Source organism: Ovis aries, chromosome 16 (genome assembly GCF_016772045.2).
Source record: "Ovis aries strain OAR_USU_Benz2616 breed Rambouillet chromosome 16, ARS-UI_Ramb_v3.0, whole genome shotgun sequence".
Classification (NCBI taxonomy): domain Eukaryota; kingdom Metazoa; phylum Chordata; class Mammalia; order Artiodactyla; family Bovidae; genus Ovis; species Ovis aries.
This window is the reverse complement of record NC_056069.1, coordinates 17,081,401-17,105,846: the sequence shown is the minus strand read 5'-3', so window position 1 is coordinate 17,105,846 and position 24,446 is coordinate 17,081,401. Positions and strand designations below refer to the sequence as shown.

The window sequence follows — 24,446 nt, the reverse complement described above, 5'->3', positions numbered from 1 at the left end:
GTGGCAGTAATTTGCTCTTTTATGTAGAAGTACAGCATCCCATTGTAGGAATATATTACCATTATCTGTCCATTCTGCTGTTGATGGGTATGAAGGTTGTGTGTAGTTTTTGACTGTCAAAGATAATGCTTCTTTGAAAAATCTTTTACATGTCTTGTTGCATATAAGTTTGAATTTTACTGTTATTTACAGTGATCAGCTGTATGTTCAGTTTGGGTTGTTGTTGTTCAGTCACTAAGACATGTCTGACCATTTGTGACCCCATGGACTGCCGCACACCAGGCTCCTCTGTCCTCCATTATTTCCTGGAATTTGCTCACATTTATGTCCACTGAGCCAGTGATGCCCCCAACCATCTCGTCCTCTGTCGCCCTCTTCTCCTGCCTTCAGTCTTTCGCAACATCAGGGTCTTTTTCAACGAGTTGGCCTTTTGCATCAGGTGACCAAAGTATTGGAGCATCAGCATCAGTCCTTCCAGTGAATATTCAGGGTTGATTTCCTTTAGGATTGACTGGTTTGGTCTCCTTGAAGTCCAAGGGACTCTCAAGAGTCTTTTCCAGCACCATAATTCAAAAGCATCAATTCTTTGGTGCTCAGCCTTCTTTGTGGTGCAGCTTGCACATCCATACACATCTGCTGGGAAAAACATAGCTTTGACTATACAGACCTTTGTTGGCAAAGTCATGTCTGTTCTTTTTAATATGCTGTCTAGGTTTGTGATAGCTTTTCTTCCAAGGAGCAGATGTCTTTTAATTTGCAGTGGTATCATCTGCATATCTGAGATTATTGATTTTTCTCCAAGCGATCTTGATTCCAACTTGTGATTTATCCAGCCTGGCATTTTGCATGATGTACTCTGAATTTAAGTTAAATAAGCAGGGTGACAATATATAGCCTTGATGTACTCCTTTTCCCAGTTTTGAACCAGTCCATTGTTCCATGTTGAACTGCATACAGATTTCTCAGAAGACATGTACACTCATCTGGTATTCCCATCTCTTTAAGAATTTTCCACAATTTGTTATGATCCACACAGTCAAAGGCTTTAGCATATTCAATGAAGCAGAAGTAAATATTTATCTTGGACTCTCTTGCTTTCAACTTTCTAGATACTATCAGTTAGTTTTGTAAGCTGTTTTTACCAGTTTGCCCTTCCACTACTCATGTAGCATGAGTGTTGACATTTGCTCCACGTTCTCACCATACTTGGTCTGGTTTGTTTCATTTTAGTCATGCTGGTGTGCTGGGAAATGTTTGCATTTTCCTGATAGATGGTGAGTACTTTTTTCATACTTACTAGTCTCAAGAGAGTTCCAGGAAAACATCTACTTTTGCTCTCTTGACTATGCCAAATTTGACTCTGTGGATCACAACAAACTGGAAAATCCTTAAAGAGTTGGGAATACCAGACTACCTTACCTGCTTCCTGAGAAACCTATATGCAGGTTGAGAAACAACAGTTAGAACTGGACATGAAACAATGGACTGGTTCTAAATTGGGAAAGGAGTATGTCAAGGCTGTATACTGTCACTCTGCTTATTTAACTTATATGCAGAGTACATCATACGAAATGCTGGATTGGATGAAGCACAAGCTGGAATCAAGACTGCCAGGAGAAATATCAATAACCTCAGATATGCAGATGATACCACTCTTATGGCAGAAAGTGAAGAGAACTAAAGAGTCTTTTGATGAAGGTGAAAGAGAGTGAAAAAGTTGGCTTAAAACTCAACATTCAAAAAACTAAGTTCATGGCATCCAGTCCCATCACTTCATGGCAAATAGATGGGGAAACAATGGAAACAGTGACAGACTATTTTCTTGGGTTCCAAAATCACTGCAGATGGTGAGTGCAGCCATGAAATTAAAAGATGCTTGCTCCTTGGAAGGAAAGCTATGGCAAACTTAGACAGCATATTAAAAAGGTCCGTCTAGTCAAAACTACAGTTTTTCCAGTAGTCATGTATGGGTGTGAGAGTTGGACTATAAGGAAAGCTGGGTGCCAAAGAATTGATGCTTTCGAACTATGGTGTTGGAGAAGACTCTTAAGAGTCACTTGAACTGCCAAGGAGATCAAACCAGTCAATCTTAAAGGAAGTCAGTCCTGAAAATTCATTGGAAGGACTGATATTGAAGCTGAAGCTCGAATACTTTGGCCACCTGATGTGAAGAACTAACTGATTGGAAAAGACCCTGATGCTGGGAAGATTGAAGGCAGGAGGAGAAGGGGACAACAGAGGATGAGATGGTTGGATGGCATCACCGACTCGATGGACGTGAGTTTGAGCAAGCTCCTGGAGTTGGCGATTGACAGGGAAACCTGGCATACTGCAGTCCATGGGGTCAGAAAGAGTCAAACTCGACTGAGCAACTAAACTGGCTGGACTGGTACTTACTAGTCATTTGGAGCTCCTCTTTTGTAAAACTGACTGGACTGGTACTTACTAGTCATTTGGAGCTCCTCTTTTGTAAAGGACCTGCCATTTGCACATCTATATACATATTTATATTTAGGGCTTCCCTGGTGGCTGAGAGGTTATATATAATATATATATTTGGGTAGAAGTCCTTTGTTGAATGTGCGTAGTGAAAATATCTTCTGTTTCATGACTTGCTTGTTCACTTTCTTACTGGTATCTTTTGATGAAACTTAGTTTTGATTTAAGTTCAGTTTAGCTACTTTCTTTTTGTAATTCATTCTTTTGGGATCTGTTTACAAAGTTTTTACTCAATACAAAGTCATGAAAGTATGTTTTCTGCTAAAAGCTGTGTTTCACTTTTCAGGTTTTGGTGTCTGATCTGTCTGTCGTTTCTGTGTAAGGTAAAGATGTGCAGTAGGGCAGCACCATGTCTTTTTTCCCTGTCGCATTTCAGTGATTCCCTTATAACCTATCAGGCAGTTTACACGGAGGGGTCTGTTTTTGGATTTCTCTACTTTGTCCTGTTGGCCTATTTGTCTGTCATTGCTTTAGGTATTGTACTTTATCAGGCTTAGTGTACTTTTAAGTACTTTTTTGAATTTAATTTTACTGTCCTTTTTCTAGCTTTTTTAAATAGAAGCTTAGGTAATTTTCTGTTTTTCTTCTATATGCATTTAAAACATTAAGGCTTTTTTTTTTTTTAATAATCGTGACTTTAGTTCAGTTTCGTAAGCCTCAATATGTATTATTTTCATTACCATTTAGTCAAAAATATTTTAAAATTTTGATTTCTTTTGAGACTCATGGGTTATATCACCTAATTTCCAAACATGTGGGACTTTTTTTGTTTTCTGTAATGATTTCATTCTTTGGACTATGCTGTCTTACTTTATGATCCCAACATATGGTATGTTGGTAAATGTTCTATATGCATTTGTAAAGCATGTATGTTTGCTGTTGTGGATTGTAATGTTTTATTATATGTATCAGTTAGGTCACATTTGTTAATTATGTTATTCAAATCCTTTACATTTTACTGATTTTGTGCCAGTTTTTCAGCAGTTACCAAGAGAGGTGCATTCATCTTCAAATATAACTCTAGCCTTGGTCTTCATTGTCACATAGCCTTATTTTCAGATGTCTCTTCTGTGTCTGTGTTCAGAATTTTCCCTTCCTGTAAATGGCACCAATCATTGGGTTAGGGCCTACTCTAATCCAGTATGACCTAATTTTAGTGTGATTGCATCTGCAAAGCCCTTACTTCCAAATAAGGTCACATTCACAGGTATTTGGGGTTAGAACTTGAACATACCTTTGGTGGGTTGTGGGGCACATTTCAACTCAACAGATGCCTTAAAACATTAAAAAAAAATTGTATGCAACTTTTATAGCTGATTTTTGGGGAGTGATTCATTCAATACAAGCTACTTTTATCGTGGCCAGGATAGAAAACCTTAACATGAAGGGTTTAAAATTTAATCTTAAATTAAAACATTCATACAGTTCAAAATATGTACAGTCTTATACAGTGGATCTTTGCCTTCTCTGTCCTTTTGCTGTCTAGTTGCCTTCCTCATTTGCAGTCAAAATTGTTAGTGTTATGTTCAGCCTTTTAAGACATGGCTTCTCTAGTTGCGGACTGTAGGCTCTAGAGCACATGGACTCAGTTGCAGACTCTGGCATCTTAGTTCCACCAAGGATCGAACCCAGGCCCCCTGCTTTGGGAGCACAGAGCCTTATCCACTGGACTACCAGGGAAGTCCCGAAAGATTTTAAACTACTTGATTAGACAAGTTTTCCATACCAAACATTCTCTTATTTCTGATCCTCTCTTCCACATAGAATTTTGTAAAGAAGTCAGTGTAAGACTAGCAGTTACTCATAGATTTTTTTTTTAAAGCCAGACATTAAATGTTTTGGTCAGCAGCTGCTTTTATATCAGTAGAAGCAAACAGCAGAACATCACGTTCTTTAGTCTAGATTTGTCTCTATTTTCTAATAGTTTTTGCACTATTTTGTGCTTCCTGTTTATTCAGCTGTGAAGGGAGTTTGAATTACCTGATGTGTCAGTATACAAGTAATGGAAATAATTCTGTTTAATTACCCGAACATTCAGGGACACATTGTTTGAAAGACTTTTTATTATTAAAATTCTCAGTCATGCTTACCTGCATTCATTATTTTGCAGCGTTCTCTTGCATAATAAACATGTCTTTTTACAGTGCTCTCTCAGAGGAGGAAAAGTCTACCTTGCGTGCAGGGCTAATCACCAACTTCAATGAACCGATAAACCAGGTTAGTGAGAAAATGAGTGCCAACTGTTCTTTCCTTTCTCTTGTTTTTTTTTTTTTGCTTCTTTTCCAAACTAACCTTGGTTCTTTGCTTTAAAAATAAAATTTTATTAAATAATGCTCATTTGTGATGTTTATATACACTTCTCTGGTGGTTTTTAAATTTTGAGATCCAATTCTAGCTGTGAAGAATTTTGATTAGATTTGGCTCTTACTGATTTAAAACTCAGAATCATTTGAAGATACACCTGTGTATATTTTTTAACTTCTTGGTTTTTGAGCCAATATTGAAAGTATCTTTCTATATATTAATTATTGAAATTATACCCCCCCCCCCCCCGGACAGCTTCTGATTATTTTTTTTAAGATTTATTTATTTATTTATTTATTTTATTTTTGGCTGTGCTAGGTCTTCTTTGCAGTGCGCAGGCTTCTCAGTGAAGTGGCTTCTCTTGTTGCAGAGCCTGGGCTTTAGGCATGCAGGACTCAGTAGTTGTGGCTCGTGGGCTGTAGAGCACTGCTGCTGCTGCTGCTGCTAAGTCGCTTCAGTCGTGTCCGACTCTGCTACCCCATAGACAGCAGCCCACCAGGCTCCCCCGTCCCTGGGATTCTCCAGGCAAGAACTCTGGAGTGGGCTCAGTATTTGTGGTGCGTGGACTTAGTTGCTCCATGGCATGTGGGATCTTCCTGGGCCAGGAATCAAACCCATTTCCCCTGCTCTAGCAGGCAGATTCCCCACCACTAGACCCCCAGGGAGTCCCAGACTTCTGATTTTTGTCTGTTTCCTTCATCACATTTTCACTTCTTACTACTCTGTGGGGGATAGATAGTGGATTATATAGTTTTATTTTTTCTTTCCCTTTTAGTGAGATTTTTCTTTTAAGAATAAAATAAGTTTGTTTATGATACAAAAATTATATTTTCCAAGTTACTGTTTCTTACATTTGATTCTTTTAATTTGACTATTAAATCACACTGTATTAGGAGGTGTATCCAATATAGTTTTATCTAAACCTACTTATATGATCTGAGTTTTCTTTTTTTTTTTTTTTTGCAGTTTCTCAGCTAAGGAGATTTAATGGAAGTTGGAGAGGAACAGAGTTATTCTCTGTGGGGAAGGAGGGGGTTGTCAGGGAGGGGCTTGGGTGATTGAGGGATAAACCATTGCTTAGGTGTTCTGTCAACCAGTATTTGTGAAACTCTGATCTGAACAAATATCATTATGTGAATACCTAATACTGATATTTATTTCCACTCTTAGATCAGTGGTTCTCAAAGTTTACATCCTTAGAACTTCCTTATACTGCTGAAGTACAACATGGAAGAGTTACATATGTTGATGTTTATTGTATTAGAAATTAAAATTGATAAACCTAAAATATATTGTTTGTTAATATAGATTGAATTTTAAAAAGTGAACGGTAGCTATTTCCCCAAACAATAAGTATTTAATGAAGAGAGTAACATTGTTCTGCATTTTTGCATATCTTTTTACTGTCTACTTAAAAAATGTCTAGAATTTCGAATATATCTAGTATTTACTAAGTTGTGATGTTATTTTAGAAGTTATATGATGAAAATCTAGCTCCACAGTGGTACATTATTGGGAAAGGATAGTCCTCACAGAAAAGATCCTAGGCCCCCCAGGGTTCCACAGACCACACGTTGAGAGCTACTGTCTTAAACGTTTGTTCAGTGAAATCTTACTTATTTTTGTTACATGTGTGAGTAACTAAAAAGGTAATTTTGAGCTGTGAGCATATTCCTTACCTATTGCTTTAGTTTCATGTTTGTTTCTGAAAGTTAATTTTTTCCCTCCAGATCGCAACTCAGATTGCAGTGCTGATTGCAAAAGTTGCTCGATTGGATTGTCCTCGACAGTGGCCTGAGCTGATTCCCACTCTTATAGAGTCTGTGAAAGTCCAAGATGATCTCCGACAGCACAGAGCGTTACTCACCTTCTATCATGTTACCAAGACTCTGGCGTCCAAACGGCTGTCTGCTGATAGAAAACTGTTTTATGATGTAAGTGATTTAATGGAATTAAATTTGATAATGAAAGCTGCGCTATTTGTATTGAAATCATAATGAAAACTGTGTTACTTGTATTAAAATGTAATTTTACCTCTAGATATCTTACTGATGGATTATTAGTTCTTTCTAATCGACCTCGAAAGGGTCATATTAATAGGTAGCATCTGAAAGATTTTAAGCTGGATTGTGATATGACCAGTAAGGTCAGTTAGTTGCCAATTAGGGGAATTAATTGGTGGAGAACAGTCTGAAGGCAGAAAGACTGGTTTGAGGCTACTGAAGTTGTGTTCAGATGCAATGATAAAGCTCTCACATGAAGAAGTGATAAAGAGAACATTTAGTAGCATATAGCGGTGAGATTTAGGCAGTTAAAATTGACATGCCTGGGTAATTGGTGGATATAGGAAGCAGTCTGACACAACTGATGATGTCTGTCGGTGTTTTAGTGCTATTCATTGAAAAAACTGTTTCTTTCCTTCATTCAGTTGCTTTGGTGTTTTTGTATTTCATTGTTTTGAACTACTGGAACAGCCAGAAAAATTTTCATATTTTTCAGCATAACATTTTAAACTGTACCAGATAACAATGGGAGTCTCCAGGCTTTGTTTTTGGCTACACTGTGGCTTGTGGGATCTTAGTTTCTTACCCCGGGATTGAACGTGGGCCCTTGGCAGTGAGAGCATGGAGTCCTAATCACTGGACCAATAGGAATTCCCTCCAAGTATTTTTAACAGTGTTCTTGCTTACCTTTGGAATCCTCACTTTGAGGATATGGCTTAGGAATTTGAATTTTTAATAGGCTCCCCAGGTTATTCTTAAGACACCAAAGTTTAAACCAGAACCATGTTATGTCTTCTTTACTTTTAACCCAGTAGGTGTAAATAGCCAATTTTCTGTTTATCTTAGGATACTGAGTGTAAGAGAAATTATTCTTGTTAAAGGTTGCCTTTTAAATCCTTGTCACTTTTATTTGATATCTAACAAGGACTAAAGAAATGGACATTTTATCTTTTCAAGTCTTTCTGTGAATTTCTTGTTGACTTTTCTCACTTTTATTCCCATCTTAGTCCCCTTCACTTTTATATAGACGTTTTAATGTGTGTAAGATTCTGGGTTACAATTACTCTTTATTGAAGGGTCCCTTTCTATAAAGTCTTACTTCTTGGTTTGGCTTTCTCAAGTTGTACTCTCCTAATGTATTGCCTTGGTTTTCAGATATAATGTGTATTTAGCCTACTCTGTCTCTACAGAGTATTTCTAAATTAGCCTTATTTTGTATAGCTTGTTTGGGTTAGCTTCCTGTCCACTTCAATTTTCTTGCTTGGTTTTATTGTAGTGTGAGGCTCTTTCCTCTCCATATAGAATGAAATATAGGTCTACCTAGCGTCTTGTACTTACATCCAGCATAGTATTTATTGCATTGTACATTATATTACAATTACATTTTAATTGTTGATTCACCCTTTCTGAGATCCACCACACTGAATTTTATGAGGGAGTACTGTAGCTCTTATTGCTACAGTTGTTATTATAGTCCTACTGTCTAGCCCTGAAGAATGTACATGAGTGGATGGTACCCAATACCTCTTGAATGAATAACAGGAGAGGAAGAGATTTGTTCTTAGATACATTCTAGATTTCAAAATGGTATGATATAGGACTTCAAAAAGCAGGAGTTGGGAGTATATACAAAACTCAAGATGCCTGGAAAAAATAATTGAGCTCAGCACCTTTTATTTTTGAATGGAGTAGCTGAACCTGGAAACATGGAACACCGTAGGGACTAGGATGGAAATCTTGTCTGATGGGGCTGGGGAATAAGAAGTGTAGTCTATTAAAGGTAGCATATGTAGGAAGATATTATTATAAAGAGCAAGTTTGCTGGTTAATTAAACAGCCCAATTATTTTGGTAATCTGAAGTGTGGGAAAATCTTTTTAATAATGTGGTTACTTTAATGCTAAGATGGTCTTTATGTACTAAATTAGTTTCCCACATAAAGAAGTGTAAGGTCATAGTTGAGCTACTTGATATGACAAAGTTGTTCATGGTGCATTTAATCCCTACTGCTCCACCTGTCCCAGCAGTTTTTTTCCCAGCGTGTTTTCCGTCCATCTTAAAATAAATTAAGTTCTTTTCAGGGGTGATAGATAATAAAATCAACAGTAGTAGCTGTTACAGTAATGAAATTGAGCTTGATTTGACACAAGGGGATTCATTTTCTAGAAAATTACATGCTTTTCATACAAACCTGAATATAAAAAAGTTGACATTAAGTACAGTTAAAATCTAAATTTAGTCTATGAAAGCCAGGAAATTTAGGTTATAGATAGTAATTCTAATATAATTGTAAATGTATTAACCAAATAATACCTTATAGATGTGGTGTGTAACCCACAAAAGTACATGCTATGGTAAGTGGAGTAATCCAAATCTAAAAAAAAGAAGAAAAAATTTTTTGAAAGCAAGTATATTTCACTTATGTTTAGCAGTATGGGTTAACAATTATGAGAAGACCTGGCTCCTAGTCAAGAATGTTTCTTTGTACTGAGCAGTTTTGGAATTTTGAGCAAGGTATTTATACTTTATGATTCTTTAAAATTGTCTTTTAAAGTTTTGTGATTCTGTGAATTTATAAGTTTTATTATTCCAAGTAAATCTTTATAAGCACCATTAAAGTTTGAGATGGACATTTTAGTTCTAGTGTAATTTAAATAATTGCTTTTTCCCTAGAAGCCAAGACCTTCGTACATTTAGTTTTATTTTTTCTTTTTCACTATTTTCTTGGCAGTTAAGTTCTTAACCTACTGACTTCATCAGATACTTTGCTGTACAGTTTTGGCATATAACCAATGAAATAGTTTTTACTTAAGGACATTTCAAATAAACTCTAGTTGTGAAAACAGTTCAACAACCTCCATATATTTTTCACTCGTATTTACCAGTTCTTAAGGTGTTGCCACATTTACTTTTCCTCTTGGAGCAAATCTTGATATGTCATTTTACCCAATACTATTTAGAGTATGAATCTCGAAAAAGGACATATTCCGTAACCAGTTTTTATTTTGAATTTTTAAAGTTTGAATATTAGGAATTAATCTTAAATTCTTACTTCCCCTCGAGAGTGAGTCAACAGATTGCCTGCTGAGGTATGTACGATACTGAAGATGAAAGACACAACTAGTCATCTCCTGACATGGGAAAAATCATAAGACACAAATCTTCAAAGGCCATTTAGTAACTTTATAAAATCTTCCATACTGTATTACATTGTTGTTATAGTCAAAGCTAAAATTCAGCAAAAATTAAAAAACTGAAGGATTTATGATGAGTAATGTTCCCACTAATAGCGTATATATTTGCATGATGAGGATAAGAGAAAACTGCAGTGAGATGAAGTCAGATTACAATACTACTGAATAGTCTTCCTGATGAGTTACTGTTTTATGAATAAACTAACCAAAGAGATCCACATAGCTACTTTGGGATGGGCTGATTGGCATAAGATAGCTAACTCAGCCTCGTAAAAGAAATTTTCATCCTCATTCCTTATAAATTTATAATTTCATGTTTGGTTCTGAGGGAAAGTTCCCAAATAGTTAAAAGTTTTGAGTGTTAAATTTGAGAATGCCAAGGTGCCACTTATACTGTGTAGCTCAAACCTTCAGGAAATTTACAGAATAGTGAAATTTATTTAAAACATTAATGTGTGTTTATAAGCAAATCATTAAGTAGGTTAAATTCATCGTTTTCAGTTTTGGGTGATTCTAAATGCTGTTTCTAAGTCTTGTCTCTTGCTTTGCCTAATTTTAGATTGCCTTTTAAACACATTGTTTAAAGAATGACTCCTATGATCCATAGAGTCATTTCTGCTATGAACCTATGTGGGGATTTGAGAGAGAGAGAGAGAGTGTGTGTGTGTGTGTGTGTGTATTTGTGTGTCTGTGTCTAGGCTTATATAAATATGAGGGAAAGAGGAAACTTTTCATGGAAGCTTTAATCAAGGAAAGACTCAAGATGACTAGCTTGATCCAAAAAAAAAGAGCTATGCACTAAACAGAACAGGAGATTTTGAATAAAGTATAGTTTATCCTTTCTGTTTGATTCACAAGGACTCTTGTCCAGGTCCTAGGAAATGGGACTCTTAAAGCATTGCTGAGTTATACTTTGTTTTTTACCCATCTCTTTATCCGTCTGACAAATATGTGAGTTGCTACTCTGCTAGTCACTCTATTGGAGAAGGCGATGGCACCCCACTCCAGTACTCTTGCCTGGAAAATCCCATGGACGGAGGAGCCTGGTGGGCTGCAGTCCATGGGGTCACGAAGAGTCGAACATGACTGAGTGACTTCCCTTTCACTTTCCACTTTCATGCATTGGAGAAGGAAATGGCAACCCACTCCAGTGTTCTTGCCTGGAGAATCCCAGGGACGGGGGAGCCTGGTGGGCTGCCGTCAATGGGGTCACACAGAGTCGGACATGACTGAAGTGACTTAGCAGCAGCAGCAGCAGCAGTAGTCACTCCATTGGATGCCTGAACTGCAGCTGTGAGCAAAGGTAGCATCACAAATAGAGAGGAGAGAGTTTTCACCTCCTCCTCCCTCACATTGAGTTCATACTCTGTATACCTGAGAGCATTGTCTAGGCATCAGTAACTAAGGACAACCTTATGGCTGTTACTAGGTTTAGAGGTTTTGAGAAATCTTAGAGCTGGGTCAAGTAACTTGTGTTGAGTAGGCAGGCAACTGATTGGTTGGCCTAGACCTGCCGTTTCTGGGAGAGCCGAGCCCAGAACCTAGTTCTAAGGTTTGGTTTGCTGCCTTGGGGCTTAGCATGAGTGACTTCATCTTGGGCCTAATCTGATTACCTTAGCATACGTAATCATTTAACTTTTATCATATAACATCCATAAAAATAGTAATTTAATATGATTTAATGTTGTTCAATTGCTCAGTTGTATCCAACTCTGTGACCCCATGGACTGCAGCACACCAGGCTTCCCTGTCCCTCACCATCTCCCAAAGCTTGCTCAAATTGAGGTCCATTGAGTCAGTGATGCCATCCGGCCATTTTGTCCTGTTGAGATGATATAATGTAATTAAATATTTGTAGCCAATTTTCTACATTTTCTTAAATACATTATTACAAGTGGTGTGTTTGAGCCAGAACAATGAATATGGTTGATACCTCACATTTGGTCATGTTTCTTAAGTGTCTTTAAAGTTAGAATAGTATTCATTCTGTGTGTGTGTGTGTGTGTGTGTGTGTGCGCGCGTGCACATCATTGACATGTTGTTAATTATCTTGTTGAGTAGGGTTAGGTTAAGCAAGTTTTGAGAGCTCCAGTTTGTGGATAATTTTTATTGCCCCACTGTTAGTGATGAATTACAAGACTTTGATTTAAACATTTTTTGGTGCTTATTTTTTTTAGGGGAAAATTGGTCCTGAAGCTAAAAAGTTTAAGAATATCTAAAATACTAAAATAAAATTTGTCGTATTGGTTTGTTTTTGATACTCAAGGAATCAAGTTTCTCACAGATTTAAGAAGCTACTAAGCAGTCAGTGGGTGGCACTGTTCCTTCTGGTTTAGAAAAAGAAAAATGCAAGTATTTGGGATTTTCATGAACCAACACCTAAAATATTTTATTAAATAGCTTATTTTTTATTGTCTAACTAAATATTTCCTACCCCTTTATATTTTCTTGGAGAAAATGTAGAAATATTTTAATCCCTTCTACTTGTCCTCTATTATTTTCTCTTTTCCACATAAGCCTTTTGTGAGCATTTATCAATTTGTATTTTCTGGAACAGATAGAAGCCTGTGAAAGACTTGTGTTTACAAGATAGTTAATAGTATTCCTTCCCAAATTCTTGTGGTTTCTTCCTTCTTTGTCTTTCCACCTCCTTTCACCCTTGGGCTGAGAGCATAGTGCTATATTGCTTCTTCATTCTAATCATCCCTGTTTGTGCAGAGCCCTTTTGTAGACTAGCTAAAAAGAATTAGGAATTGGGACTGTAACAGCTGACTAATGCTTAAAGTAGGTGCTTAGTTCCAGAACTGGAACCTGAAATAAAGGAGAAATATTCAAGTTTTTTCATACTACTGTTTCTTTCTTGATTTCTGTCACAAATGCTGTGTGCCTTCACACTAAAAACAGTGACCAAAGCAATAGGGTTGGATGACTCCAGTTCAAGCTGTGGGATGCCGCTTTGCTGAGAAGCCAATTCTAGACTGTAACTTAGTGGTTTTATATCTGCAGTTCTGTTCTGGGGGAGAGTCTAGGGGTGGGATAGTATATCTTATACCTTATCAGAACCCAGGAAGCCATGAGAAACTGTCTAACAGAGGAAATGGAGGGGTGAGCAGGAGAGGGTGTTCTAGTAGTTGCTTATAAGCCTTTCATCCTCTTGTGTTCCAGGAGGGTTACAGGATGGTCTGCCCGTACTCATTAGCTGAGGTTTAAGGCTTTGCCTGTGTAGATAGGTGCAAAGTTACAAGGGGTATGGTGAAGGTGTTTTTCTGTATCTGGAAGCCTAGGCCTTTAAAATTACTGCATTAAAATAATAGAAGTGGAATTTGACTTTGTCATAGAAATGTCATATTTACAGGATTGCATTTCTGACTGGTTTCTGATGCCTGATCTTATTATAAATAGTTTCATTAGTTGAAATGACATATCTCAAATAAGAAAAAATCATTCTGAAGTATGCTAATGATCACTAGTCAAATGCACTTTCACTAAATTTTTATTTAAAACAAATGGCCATGTAGGCTGTGGTGGATTGCTCTTAGACTTTCTGGAAGAAACTTGAAAATACCACTAGAGTGTGGTTCTCATTTTGAGTCAGGATTTCAAATACTGGTCCATATTAATATGTTCTTGACTTTAAATACTCCAAACCAGGTGGGTAGAATTGGCAGAACACAGAAATTTAACTCCTTTGTATTTCTTAGTATGTTGATTTATCTGGAAACTCAGTGACAGTCCGTAAGTCAAGTGTCTTCAAAGCCAAGCGTTACAACTGTTATTAATAGTGGAAGAAAATAAAAGAGTAAAGATTAGAAATGTCAAACTGCAGTGCAGGCATTAGGCTAAGTAATACTTCAAGAAACTAATAGTATTTGCGGGGGGTGGTGTATTTATGTATGTGTGTTTATAATGGCAGCAAATGTAAACTGCTTCCTGCTGGGCATTGTGACTAAATATTAGACGAGTGCATTGTGACAAAAAAAGTTAGACGTGTTGCTATAAGTGATTCTTGACTTTTGAATTTTGTTGAAAATGTATTACTATGTAGGTCTAATGATTAGTGGAATCTGTAATAATATTGTGAACAAATTTGTTGATATCTTTGCAGTTAGCTTCTGGAATTTATAGTTTTGCCTGCTCTCTGTGGAATCACCACACAGACACATTCCTTCAACAAGTTTCTTCTGGCAATGAAGCTGCAGTTCTAAGTTCACTTGAACGAACTCTACTATCCTTGAAAGGTACTATTAAGCTTGACATGTTTATTTTTGAAACAGCTTACCTCAGAATAGTGGCCAAACCCTTCCTCTCTATGGATTTTTTGTTTCCAGTTGCACTGATAGAAGAATAAAGGGTTAATATTTCCCTCAGAGACAAGGGCTCTTGTGTTTTTCTTTTGTGAGAGTAGCTCTTCTACTTTGTCTAATCCATGAGAGTACACACAGTTCAAATGGTTAGTTTTAAGTTACATTCACATTACTGGCCATGGTTCTGAATACATACCTTTCAAACACTCCCACTTCTTCTTTGCTTCATTTCTCATTCTGGGCTACTGCTATTCATGCCAACTTTCCTAAACTTCTGTCCTTAAGGCTTAGTTGAGCTCTGTCTCCTGGCTTTCTTCCCTGAGAACTCATCTTTCTTGTTTGTACTTAGATTTTAGAAACTGCTTGTTGGGGTGCTTTGTTGGCCTGTGTTTTCTGATGCTTTGCTTATGGGCATCCCCCTTGCATAAATCTCTTTCACTTCCCTGAGCTGAGCTTATCTTGATGCATGTGTTCTAAGGTTCGTTTTCTTTCTAACATTCACCATCGTTTCATTCTTTGTCTTCCTTCTGTTCTGGTTGCTTGAGGCTCTTTTGTGTTTCTTAGTTTAAACTCAAGCAGCCTTTATTTTTCTTACCACAGCTCATTTTGCATTCTCTGTTTTATTTGTAAGCTCTTTTATCATACTCATGCTAGTACCTTACAGTGGCATTACTTTAGTGCCTCACTTGTATTAGGCAGACAGTGGATGCACAAACCCCAAACTGTCAACACATTTTGATGTGGACAAACATGAATCATTTTAAAGGACCGTTCACATGTAAAATCCAATCCATTGTACAGGTGGTTTTACAAGTGAATGAGATGATTTTGTCAAAGTCTTGGAGCAAACAATTAAAAGGCCTTAGAAATGTTAACTCAGAATTAGAGAAATTGATATATAAGATTAGACGCACAAGTGAAAGTGAAAGTCGCTCAGTTATGTGCGACTCTTTGTGACCCCATGCAGTCCATGGAATTCTCCGGGCCAGAATACTGGAGTGGGTAGCCTTTCGCTTCTCCAGGGGTTCTTTCCAACCCAGGGATCAAACCCAGGTCTCCCGCATTGCAGACGGATTCTTTACCAGCTGAGCCAGCCACAAGAGAACTCCAAAGATACACAAAGTGGTATATAAGTAGTGTGTTTAATGATTAAGGAATTTTTCATGAATCCTTTTGATTGTAGAATTTTCTTGTCTGATTTCAAAGCCTAGCTCCTGACACAAATGTTGCCATACTAATCTGTGTTAGCACACTTAAAGCTTTTCAGCACCTCAGCATTTCAGGGTCTTAGATACTCATTTGCATCTCTAAGGCATCCTGACCTGGAGAAATCTCATAGCATTTTACTCTAAAATACTCCTCTGTCCAGGTATAAATGTCTGTTCTTTCATGACTTAAATGTACTTAGGACCAGAGCTTTTGTCACATGTCATCTTTGCCTTTATACCTGTGCGTGTTTAGTGTCTTTTGGACATGTGTGTGTTCATTATTTCATTCACCGTATTTATAGGTAGGTGCTTGGCACCGAGGAGACAGACATAATAAAATGATTCTGCAAATACATGTAAAATGACATCTGTGATGGGGCTTTACAATGTTATGATGATTGATAACGTCAGAAAAGACTTCCCTGAGAAAGTGATGTTTGAACCAAAATCATAAAGGGCAAATGGAAGTTGACTGGGTGATAAAAGGAAAAAGAAAAGACTGTCCCAGATAGTGTAGACCGAGGTCCTGTGATGGAAAAGATCTTGTCCAGAATAAGGGATTCAACTTAAACCCTGTTCTCTCCTGTTATGATACAGTAACTTGAGTTGTATGTAATTGATAGTATGAAACCAAGGGTATTTAGATATTTGCACTATAAATTTAATTTTAATATACTGCTTTCATTATTGTTTTTTATTAGAGTGTAGATTTATAATGTATTAGTTTCTGATGTACAGCAAAGTGACTTAGTTATACATGTGTATTATTTTTATATGTTTTCTGTTACGGTTTATTATATTGAATATAGTTCCCTGTTTTATACAGTAGAACCTTATTGTTTATCTGTTTTATATATAGTAGTTTTTATCTGCTAATCTCAAACTCCTCTAATTTATCCTTCCTCCAAGTCCTTTTCCCTCGGTAACTATAAGTTTGTTTTCTGTATCTGTGAGTCTGTTTCTGTTTTGTAAACAAGTTCATTTGTGTCATATTTTAGATTCCGCATGCAAAGTTATATCACGTGGTATTTGTCTTTTTCTTTCTAACTTACTTCACTTAGTTTGATAAACTCTAGGTCCATCCATGTTGCTGCAAATGGCATTATTTCATTCTTTTTTATGGCTGAGTAGTATTCCATTGTATATGTATGTGTATATATGTATATATGCTGTGTGTGTGTATGTATGTATGTATACATACATACACACACATATCTTGATCTGTTTTCTTATTGGTGGACATAAATGGCTGTAACCCTAACTATAATCTATCCTGAAGGTTGATTCCATGTCTTGGCTATTGTAAATAGTGCTGCTGTGAACATTGTGGCACATGTATCTTTCTGAATTAGAGTTTTCTCTAGCTATCTGCCCAGGAATGGGATTGCTGGATCATATGGCAACTCCTTGTTTTTTAAGGAACCTCCATATTGTTCTCCATAGCGACTGTACCAGTTTATATCCCCACCAACAGTGTCTGAGGGTTCCCTCTTCTCCACACCTTCTTTAGCACTTATTATGTGTAGACTTTTTAATCATGGCCGTTCTGACTGCTGTGGTACCTTATTGTAGTTATGATTTTCATTTCTCTAATAATTAGTGATGTTGAGCATCTTTTCATGTGCCTGTTGGCCATCTGTCTATTTAGGTCTTCTGCCCATTCTTTGATTGGGTGGTTGTTGTTGTTGTTGTTTTTTTTTTTGTTATTGAGTTATATGATATATGAGTTATAAGAGTTGTTTGTATATTTTGGAAATTAAGCCCTAGTTAGTTGCACCATTTGCAAACATTTTCTCCTTGTCTGTAGGTTGCCTTTTCATCTTGTTTATGGTTTCCTTTGCTGTGCAAAATCTTGTAAGTTTAATTAGGTCCCATTAATTGATTTTTGCTTTTACTTCTATTGCCTTGGGAGACTGACCTAAGAAAACATTGGTATGGTTTATGTCAAAGAATATTTTGCCTGTGTTCTCTTCTCCGAGTTTTATGGTGTTGTATGTTTAAGTCTCTAAGCTATTTTGAGTTTATTTTTGTTTATGGTGTAAGAGAGTATTCTAGCTTCATTGATTTACGTGCAGCTGTCCAGCTTTCCCAGCACCACTTGTTAAAGATTCAGTGTATATTCTTGTTTCCTTTGAAGATTAATTGACAGTAGGTGTGTGGGTTACGCTGCCTTTACACTTCACCTCATGAACACTAACTCTTGAGTTATGTAGGAAGCAATGCGGTTTATAAAGTTGTTTTCTTAAAGTGAAGTGACTTTAAATTTGATAGTGTAAAGTGATAGTCTGATGCTGCTATCATGCTGGTTGTTACTAAATTCTGCTAGGTGTTTTGCATGTATTGTACTGTTGAATCCTAACCCTATGAATTAGGATTTATAACCACCTTACATTTTTTTATAGTTGATTTACAATATTATATTTGTTTCAGGTATTCAACCTAGTGATTCAGAATTTTTATAGTTTATATTCCATTTGAGGGTGTCATGCAATGTGGGCTGTATTTCCTGTTGTGTGTAATATATTGTAGCTTATTTTATAGAAGACTTTGTTCCTCTTAACCCCCTAGCCCCGTTGTCCCCACCCCCTTTTCTTTCCCCACTGGAATCACTAGTTTGTTCTGTATTTCTCAGTTTCTTTTTTGTTGTATTCCCTAATTTGTTTTCTTTTTCATATTGTATGTATAAGTGATAATATACAGTATTTCTCTTTTTCTGTCTGACTTATTTCACTAAGCATAATACCCTCCAGGTCTATCCATATTGTCGCAAATGGCTAAATGTTATTATTATGTCTGAATAGTATTCCATATATATCACGTCTTGTTTATTATCTGTGTAACCACATTTTATAATTGAGGAATGTACGATAAGAGAAGTTGCCCAAAATAATACAGTTTTAGACACTGGAGCTAGGATTTCTAAGTCTAGATCTGACTTCAAATCTATTATCCTGCTTATCTTCCTATGTATATCAGTTTACTCATAAAATGTGATGCTTGTAATTGAGCACTGTAGTCTATTTCAGATTTGGAATAGAGTTTAATCTTTATATCCCTTTTGGAGATACTGTATTTTCATTAATGTACCTTAAAACTGAATGAAGCTTTTTCATCACCATTGAGTCATACTTTATGGAATAGAAGTAACTTTCTCAACTTCAACCTATAGGTATTATTGCAAGTGAGAAGTACTAACAATTATGTAAATTGAACTAAAATTTGCAGTGTGGCTTTAGAAACATGAGTACTTAAAAGTGAGAAGAACACTGCTTCAGAGACAATAACTTGGCTTTAGTTCCATCTTTCCCACTTGGGAACCAGCCAATGACCAGGAGTTACATTTCTTTATCCAAGCTTGATGAGGCTTTGTGATTCTGAGTCTTTTATGGTTATGATTATAATAGGGAAAAATACGAAAAAATAAGGTTTGAGTAAAGCTTGATTTTACTTTTCAGTGCTGCGTAAATTAACTGTTAATGGAGTTGTGGAACCTCATAAGAATATGGAGGTGATGGTAAGTAAAAGAAGTCATTTATTTTTTTGTAACTTTGGAAAAGTGCTTGGTATTTCCTGCATGTTATAAAGCTTATTCTTTTTACTTGGCATTCATTTAAAAGGTTTTTATTAAGTGACCACCTAATTTCTTCTTTTTTTTTTAACCATTCTGTATATGTTATACTATACTTTTAGACTTGTGATCTGTTTTCAGACATACAGAAAATACGTCAAAGCAACTATTATGTGAAAGGGAGGAGCTAGAACTAGGATGGTTCTCAAGATGCCGTGGTACATTGAGAGTGTTTATTTGAATTTGAAATCAAGTGAACTGTTAGGAATTTGAATGCTGTGATAACATTACTAGGGTCAGTGTAATTGATTTATATTCTTCGTATTTTCCTTTGTTTTTATATACTTAAAATGAGGTATTTTTCTCTTGAATCATAACATTTATATTTTTTCTTTGTAATCAATTATAAATATATATATATATGAGACGAAAGCTCCATTGATAAGCCCAACAAGTTTTGAAGTATACTCATTTTTGTATCACGGCATCTTCTTTCTCTATATGCAAAAATGTATAGCTGCATATATTTTATTCCTGAACAAAGTGGAATTGTATCATACTTGTTCAGATCTATATTAGCTTTCACAGTGAGTTTAGGTCAGCTAGAATGTTACTCTGTGAATTGCCTTTGGGGTGGCACAGAAAGCTTGGAAAAGGTATATTTAATTGGTTCTTTAGGTTTGTCCTACTACATCTACATTTCATCAGAGTCACACTTTTATTTTTTTGAACTTTGTGTTTCTGTAAGATTTTGCTTGAAATAGTGGTTCTATTGTTAAAAGAATTAAAAACTGCTAATATACATCATTATAATGTGAATGCAGTTTTTTTCTATAAAAATATTACATTTTTTTTAAAGTTAAAAAACTCAGAAGAGGAAGTATAAAATAATAAGTCATTTAAGAACTTACTATGATAACAGTTCTAAGTTTCCTTTATAATATCATAAACATACTATTTTAGATATACTTTCTGTTTTCCTCAGTTCTATATCAACGAGACCTACATGCTGTTTCCTTCCTTGCTTTTTCTTAAACTCAGTGCATTGTGGATATTTTTCGCATGTCAGTAATATTGTTATATATCATGTTTTTAATGATTTTATGCTAAATACAATTACTATTGGTATGCAATTAAAAAAAATAAAATTAATCTTAGATTTTCTATAATTTACTTGCCCAGTGATCTCTCTTTTTTTAAATATAAATTTATTTATTTTAATTGGAAGCTAATTACTTTACAATATTGTATTGGTTTTGCCATACATCAACATGAATCTGCCACAGGTGTACACATGTTCCCCATCCTGAACCCTGCCCTCCTCCCTCCCCGTACCATCCCTCTGGGTTGTCCCAGTGCACCAGCCCCAAGCATCCAGTATCTCTTGATGACATGTAGTTTGTTTCCAGTTTTTAATTGTTGAGCAATGATATTAAAATGAACATTAGGGTGCATATGTCATTGTGTACTTTTCTAGTGATCTCTAGGATAAATTCCTAGGAATGGAAATGTTGGGTTAAAGTATATCCACATTTATGATACTGATGTATAATACCACATTACCTGAAGATATATGAAAACCAACCCCAGTTTTCAGTACTGATACATTTAAATATTTTGGTTGGCCAGAAAGTTCGTTCCTATTTTTCCATAACAGCTTTTGGCCAACCCAATATTTTATGTTTATTGCCATGCTATCAAAAAACATTTTCTAGAAACCAGTTTGACAGCTCCCTCAGTGCCCTCACGAGAAATGTAAATTCCATAAATGCAGAGAATTTTATTCACTCTTCACTCCAGAGCTTGGGATAATATCTGCTGTATAAAAATGCTTAGTAGTTAAGTAAGTGAATGACTGTGTGATATGGTAGAAATATATCAGAAGGCTCAGTAATTATATATAATATTCTGAGTATCATAAAATTAAGATATTGAATATGTTTATCAGTTTCTTTTCAGTGTAAATGAGCTGATATGAATCACATTTCTATAAGTTAGAATAATAGTTGTCAATGGATACTCTCCATATTTTGTGAGCCTTAGGCTTTTCCTTGAGTCTTTTGCCTCAGAAGCTGTATGTCAGCTCCTGTTCCGTTAAACTTGCTGTATTGTGGTATTATTGATTAGTTGTAAATAAGAATAGAATTTTCACAAATTATGGCCAACATTTCAAAAGATCTTAAAAATAACATGGGGTGTAAATGATGCTTAAGAAGCACTGTATACTAGTGGTGAGATTTGGGTTTCTGGAGGCAGACAAATTTGGCTTTGAATCTTGGCTTGGTGTTTTCATGATAACATGGCCTCAGAGTGTCTTCCTTGGTACTGAGTTTCTTTTTTCGTAATATGATGATGAAATAATAGTACATATCCCATTGGATGTTGTGAGGATTATGAGAGAGAATGATTTTTGAAATGAGTTCAGTAACTAATTAAACTGTTCTGTAAATTGCCATTTGATGATTATTTTAAGAGGTTCTTATTATTATATAACATTAGTCAAGTTGGTTTATTTCGATTAGTCAGTTGTCCAATTCTATAAATTCCTGATCCTCTTGATGAACTTACTAAAATTGATGTCTTTCATAAGTTTCTGCTCTCTTTAGAGAACTCTGACTGATGCACTCATTTTGTTTAAAAGAGAATAAAATTCCTTCTGTCTTGTAGCTACTGTATGGGACCATTGCATTGAGCTTCTGTATAAATTTAACATGCGTATGGGATCTTGGTGATTTTATTTTTCCTATATTGAAAATTCTGCTATTTCATCATCCTAGAAATTACTTTATTGTTACTTATCATTAGTTATAATTTATTCTCAACTGTGTTTAAAAAGATTGAAGTAGTATGAAAATGAGAGAATGATGAGATAGCCAGAGGATGAAGCAGTAGTGAAATTGGTTGTTGTCCTGAGGTTTTCCTACTGTTATCTACTGTGTTGCATCATCTTTCAGGAAGGTATAAAAGAAGACCACAAACACTATCTCTTTGCTATTAGTTTTCATTTAACACAGCTGATAATTCAGTTTTTCATTTTCTGCTCAAAATGGCAGAGAGATGAAAATTGACAGAGGAAAATGTTTCATGATTTTTACATGAATCCAAAGATGGATACTGCTTAAGATACTGGTAGCAGCCCCCTAGACCCCAATGGTGATAGTGAAACTGCCTAAGTGGCGTTTTAGCCTCTGTGACTTCAGGTGATGACATCCTAGGTGAATTGTCTCAAACTCAAAGATTGATGGTGAGCAGTATATCTCTCTATTTCAAAGAAGAAATAACAGCATTCTCTTCTAGTCGGTCATTCATCAGGAAAGTGTATAGTATTTTGTGACAAAAACCTGGACCATCTCATTTGCTAAAAGGACATGTGACATCTTTTATGATGTTTATGCACCAAAATTTATTGACATGAAAAAGTCTGTGATATTGAAATTCTTAAACATTTTAATAAAGTTTTTTTCAGTATCCCTTTATATTTATTTCTGCAAAGTTTTCATAACATGTCTTAAAAAAATATAGTAAAAGGTGTTTTGGACCCATATGGTAAATGGTGATTCTTGCCTTCTCTGATCTCTGAAGGCTAATGTAATTGAATACTTGAGATTGAAAACCTCTGCCACAAATAGTTGATACCATTTATTCATATTAGGAATACTTATTATTGCTAAATACCATTCCTGGCTTCTGGGATAGAGCAAAGCAAACAGGCGAAGTTCTTAAATCTTAAGGATCTGACATTTTAGGTGGAGGAGACTGATTATGTCGGGATTATAAGTCCTATGGAAAAGAAATAAACAGTAAGAGGAATAGAGGATATTTAGTGAAATAGAATACTTAATAAATAATTTTTTATTTATTGCAAAATGATTTAGGTTATTGAAGTGAGACACTGAGGAGATGAAATACTGTTATTTACTTGTGGAAGATTGAAGGCATTATTATAGTAATGGAATGATTTTTACTTTATCTAATTTTAACTTTTTAATATGATATGATAAGTATATTTTAGTTTCCCTGAGAAAGTGTATGGTAAATTCTTATAACAGAATAAATTGAAACCCTTCAAAAATGTTTTTCTTTTCTAGGGTTTTTTACATGGAATATTTGAACGTTTAAAACAATTTTTGGAATGCAGTAAGTACTTCCATGATAGTAGTTTTTACTGTAGAATCCTTTTGTATTAGTAGCTTCTGTTTGGCACATGCAAACCTCGAGGGGCTGGAATCTTATATCTTGATAATTAATTATCTAAAATTAAATTGGAAGCTCAGTTTTGTCTTCATATCCCCGTTTTGTCCTAAGTATTGAAGAAGCCTTTTTCTAAAACTATATTTTGTGTCAATTCCTTCTTTCCTGTTTCTACTGCTACTACTCTGTTCCATGCAGATGCCTACAACAGTAGTATGTTTAGCAGATAATCATTGAGTATAGGCCCTGTACCACATGCTGTTTAGACATTTTGTTGATTCTGTTTTTTTTTAGTACATTTAGTATATCTGTTTGCTATAAATATCCTTAAATGGTACTTTCACTGTGCAAATCTCTGGTCTGCTAACCATTACTGACCGACTTGTAGAACCCTTTCTAATCTACTACCCCATATGGAAGAATTCACTGTTTACATTTGTGTTGTATTATGCTGGTGATCTGCTATCCTTTTCTCTTCCCTATGATTATAAGCACCTTTTCTCAGAATGCACACACATGCCACACAGGATACACACATATATGTATATTCTTGCACACACATATGTATAACATGTATGTGTGTGTTTTTTATGTGTGAGTATATTTGGAGACTTAGTACCCTGAGAATATTCCTTAGTGTACTCACTTTTAGGGGAGTTGCTGATTATTTTGTCAGTCATTTTCAGTTTAGTAGAACCATTATTGAGTCTGTTGCTAGGTACTATAAGAAAGCTCATATGATTTCTCTTTCCTTAAAAGTAGTAATTTTTCTCTGGTTTTCCCCATGGGAGAATAAAAGGGAAGGATAGAAGTCCATCCAGGAGAGGAGAATGACGTAACTGATGAGACAGATTATGAGGTGTATGATTAGGGAGCAGGCAGGATAGTTAATGAGCTGATGGACATTATTCTGAATGTACAAAAATTCATTACACCAAGAAAATGATCAGAAGAAAATTGTTAGAAGATTTAAGAAAAATAAGTATGTTAATCTTTGAATTCTTTGTTTTTATTTATGTTACTTGAAAAGTATTTTAACTATGACAACATGGTGTTGCAGATAAAATTGCTACCTTTTTACTATGAAATGGGCTCAGTTAGTGTTTTAGGATTAATTTTGTGAAATATGGCACTGAGCATTTCTGTGTCAAGCGTAAAGTCTTGCTTTCTAAAAAC

The 24,446-nt window shown here is 35.6% G+C and overlaps 1 protein-coding gene across 5 annotated transcripts in view; it reads left to right on the top strand.

The window, feature by feature from the left end:
• Positions 1 to 24,446, top strand: part of IPO11 (importin 11) — a 189,203-nt gene that overhangs the window by 30,821 nt on the left and 133,936 nt on the right. For all 5 annotated transcript variants that reach the window (XR_006056504.2, XR_006056503.2, XM_004016947.6 and 2 more), the window contains 5 exons: positions 4,644 to 4,716; positions 6,534 to 6,737; positions 14,105 to 14,237; positions 18,967 to 19,025; positions 23,168 to 23,216. Coding sequence is in view for 3 of the 5 variants with exons in the window: in XM_004016947.6 (XP_004016996.1) it covers positions 4,644 to 4,716; positions 6,534 to 6,737; positions 14,105 to 14,237; positions 18,967 to 19,025; positions 23,168 to 23,216 (518 nt within the window). In the remaining 2 variants the exon portion in view is untranslated. The remainder of the gene's footprint in view (positions 1 to 4,643; positions 4,717 to 6,533; positions 6,738 to 14,104; positions 14,238 to 18,966; positions 19,026 to 23,167; positions 23,217 to 24,446) is intronic.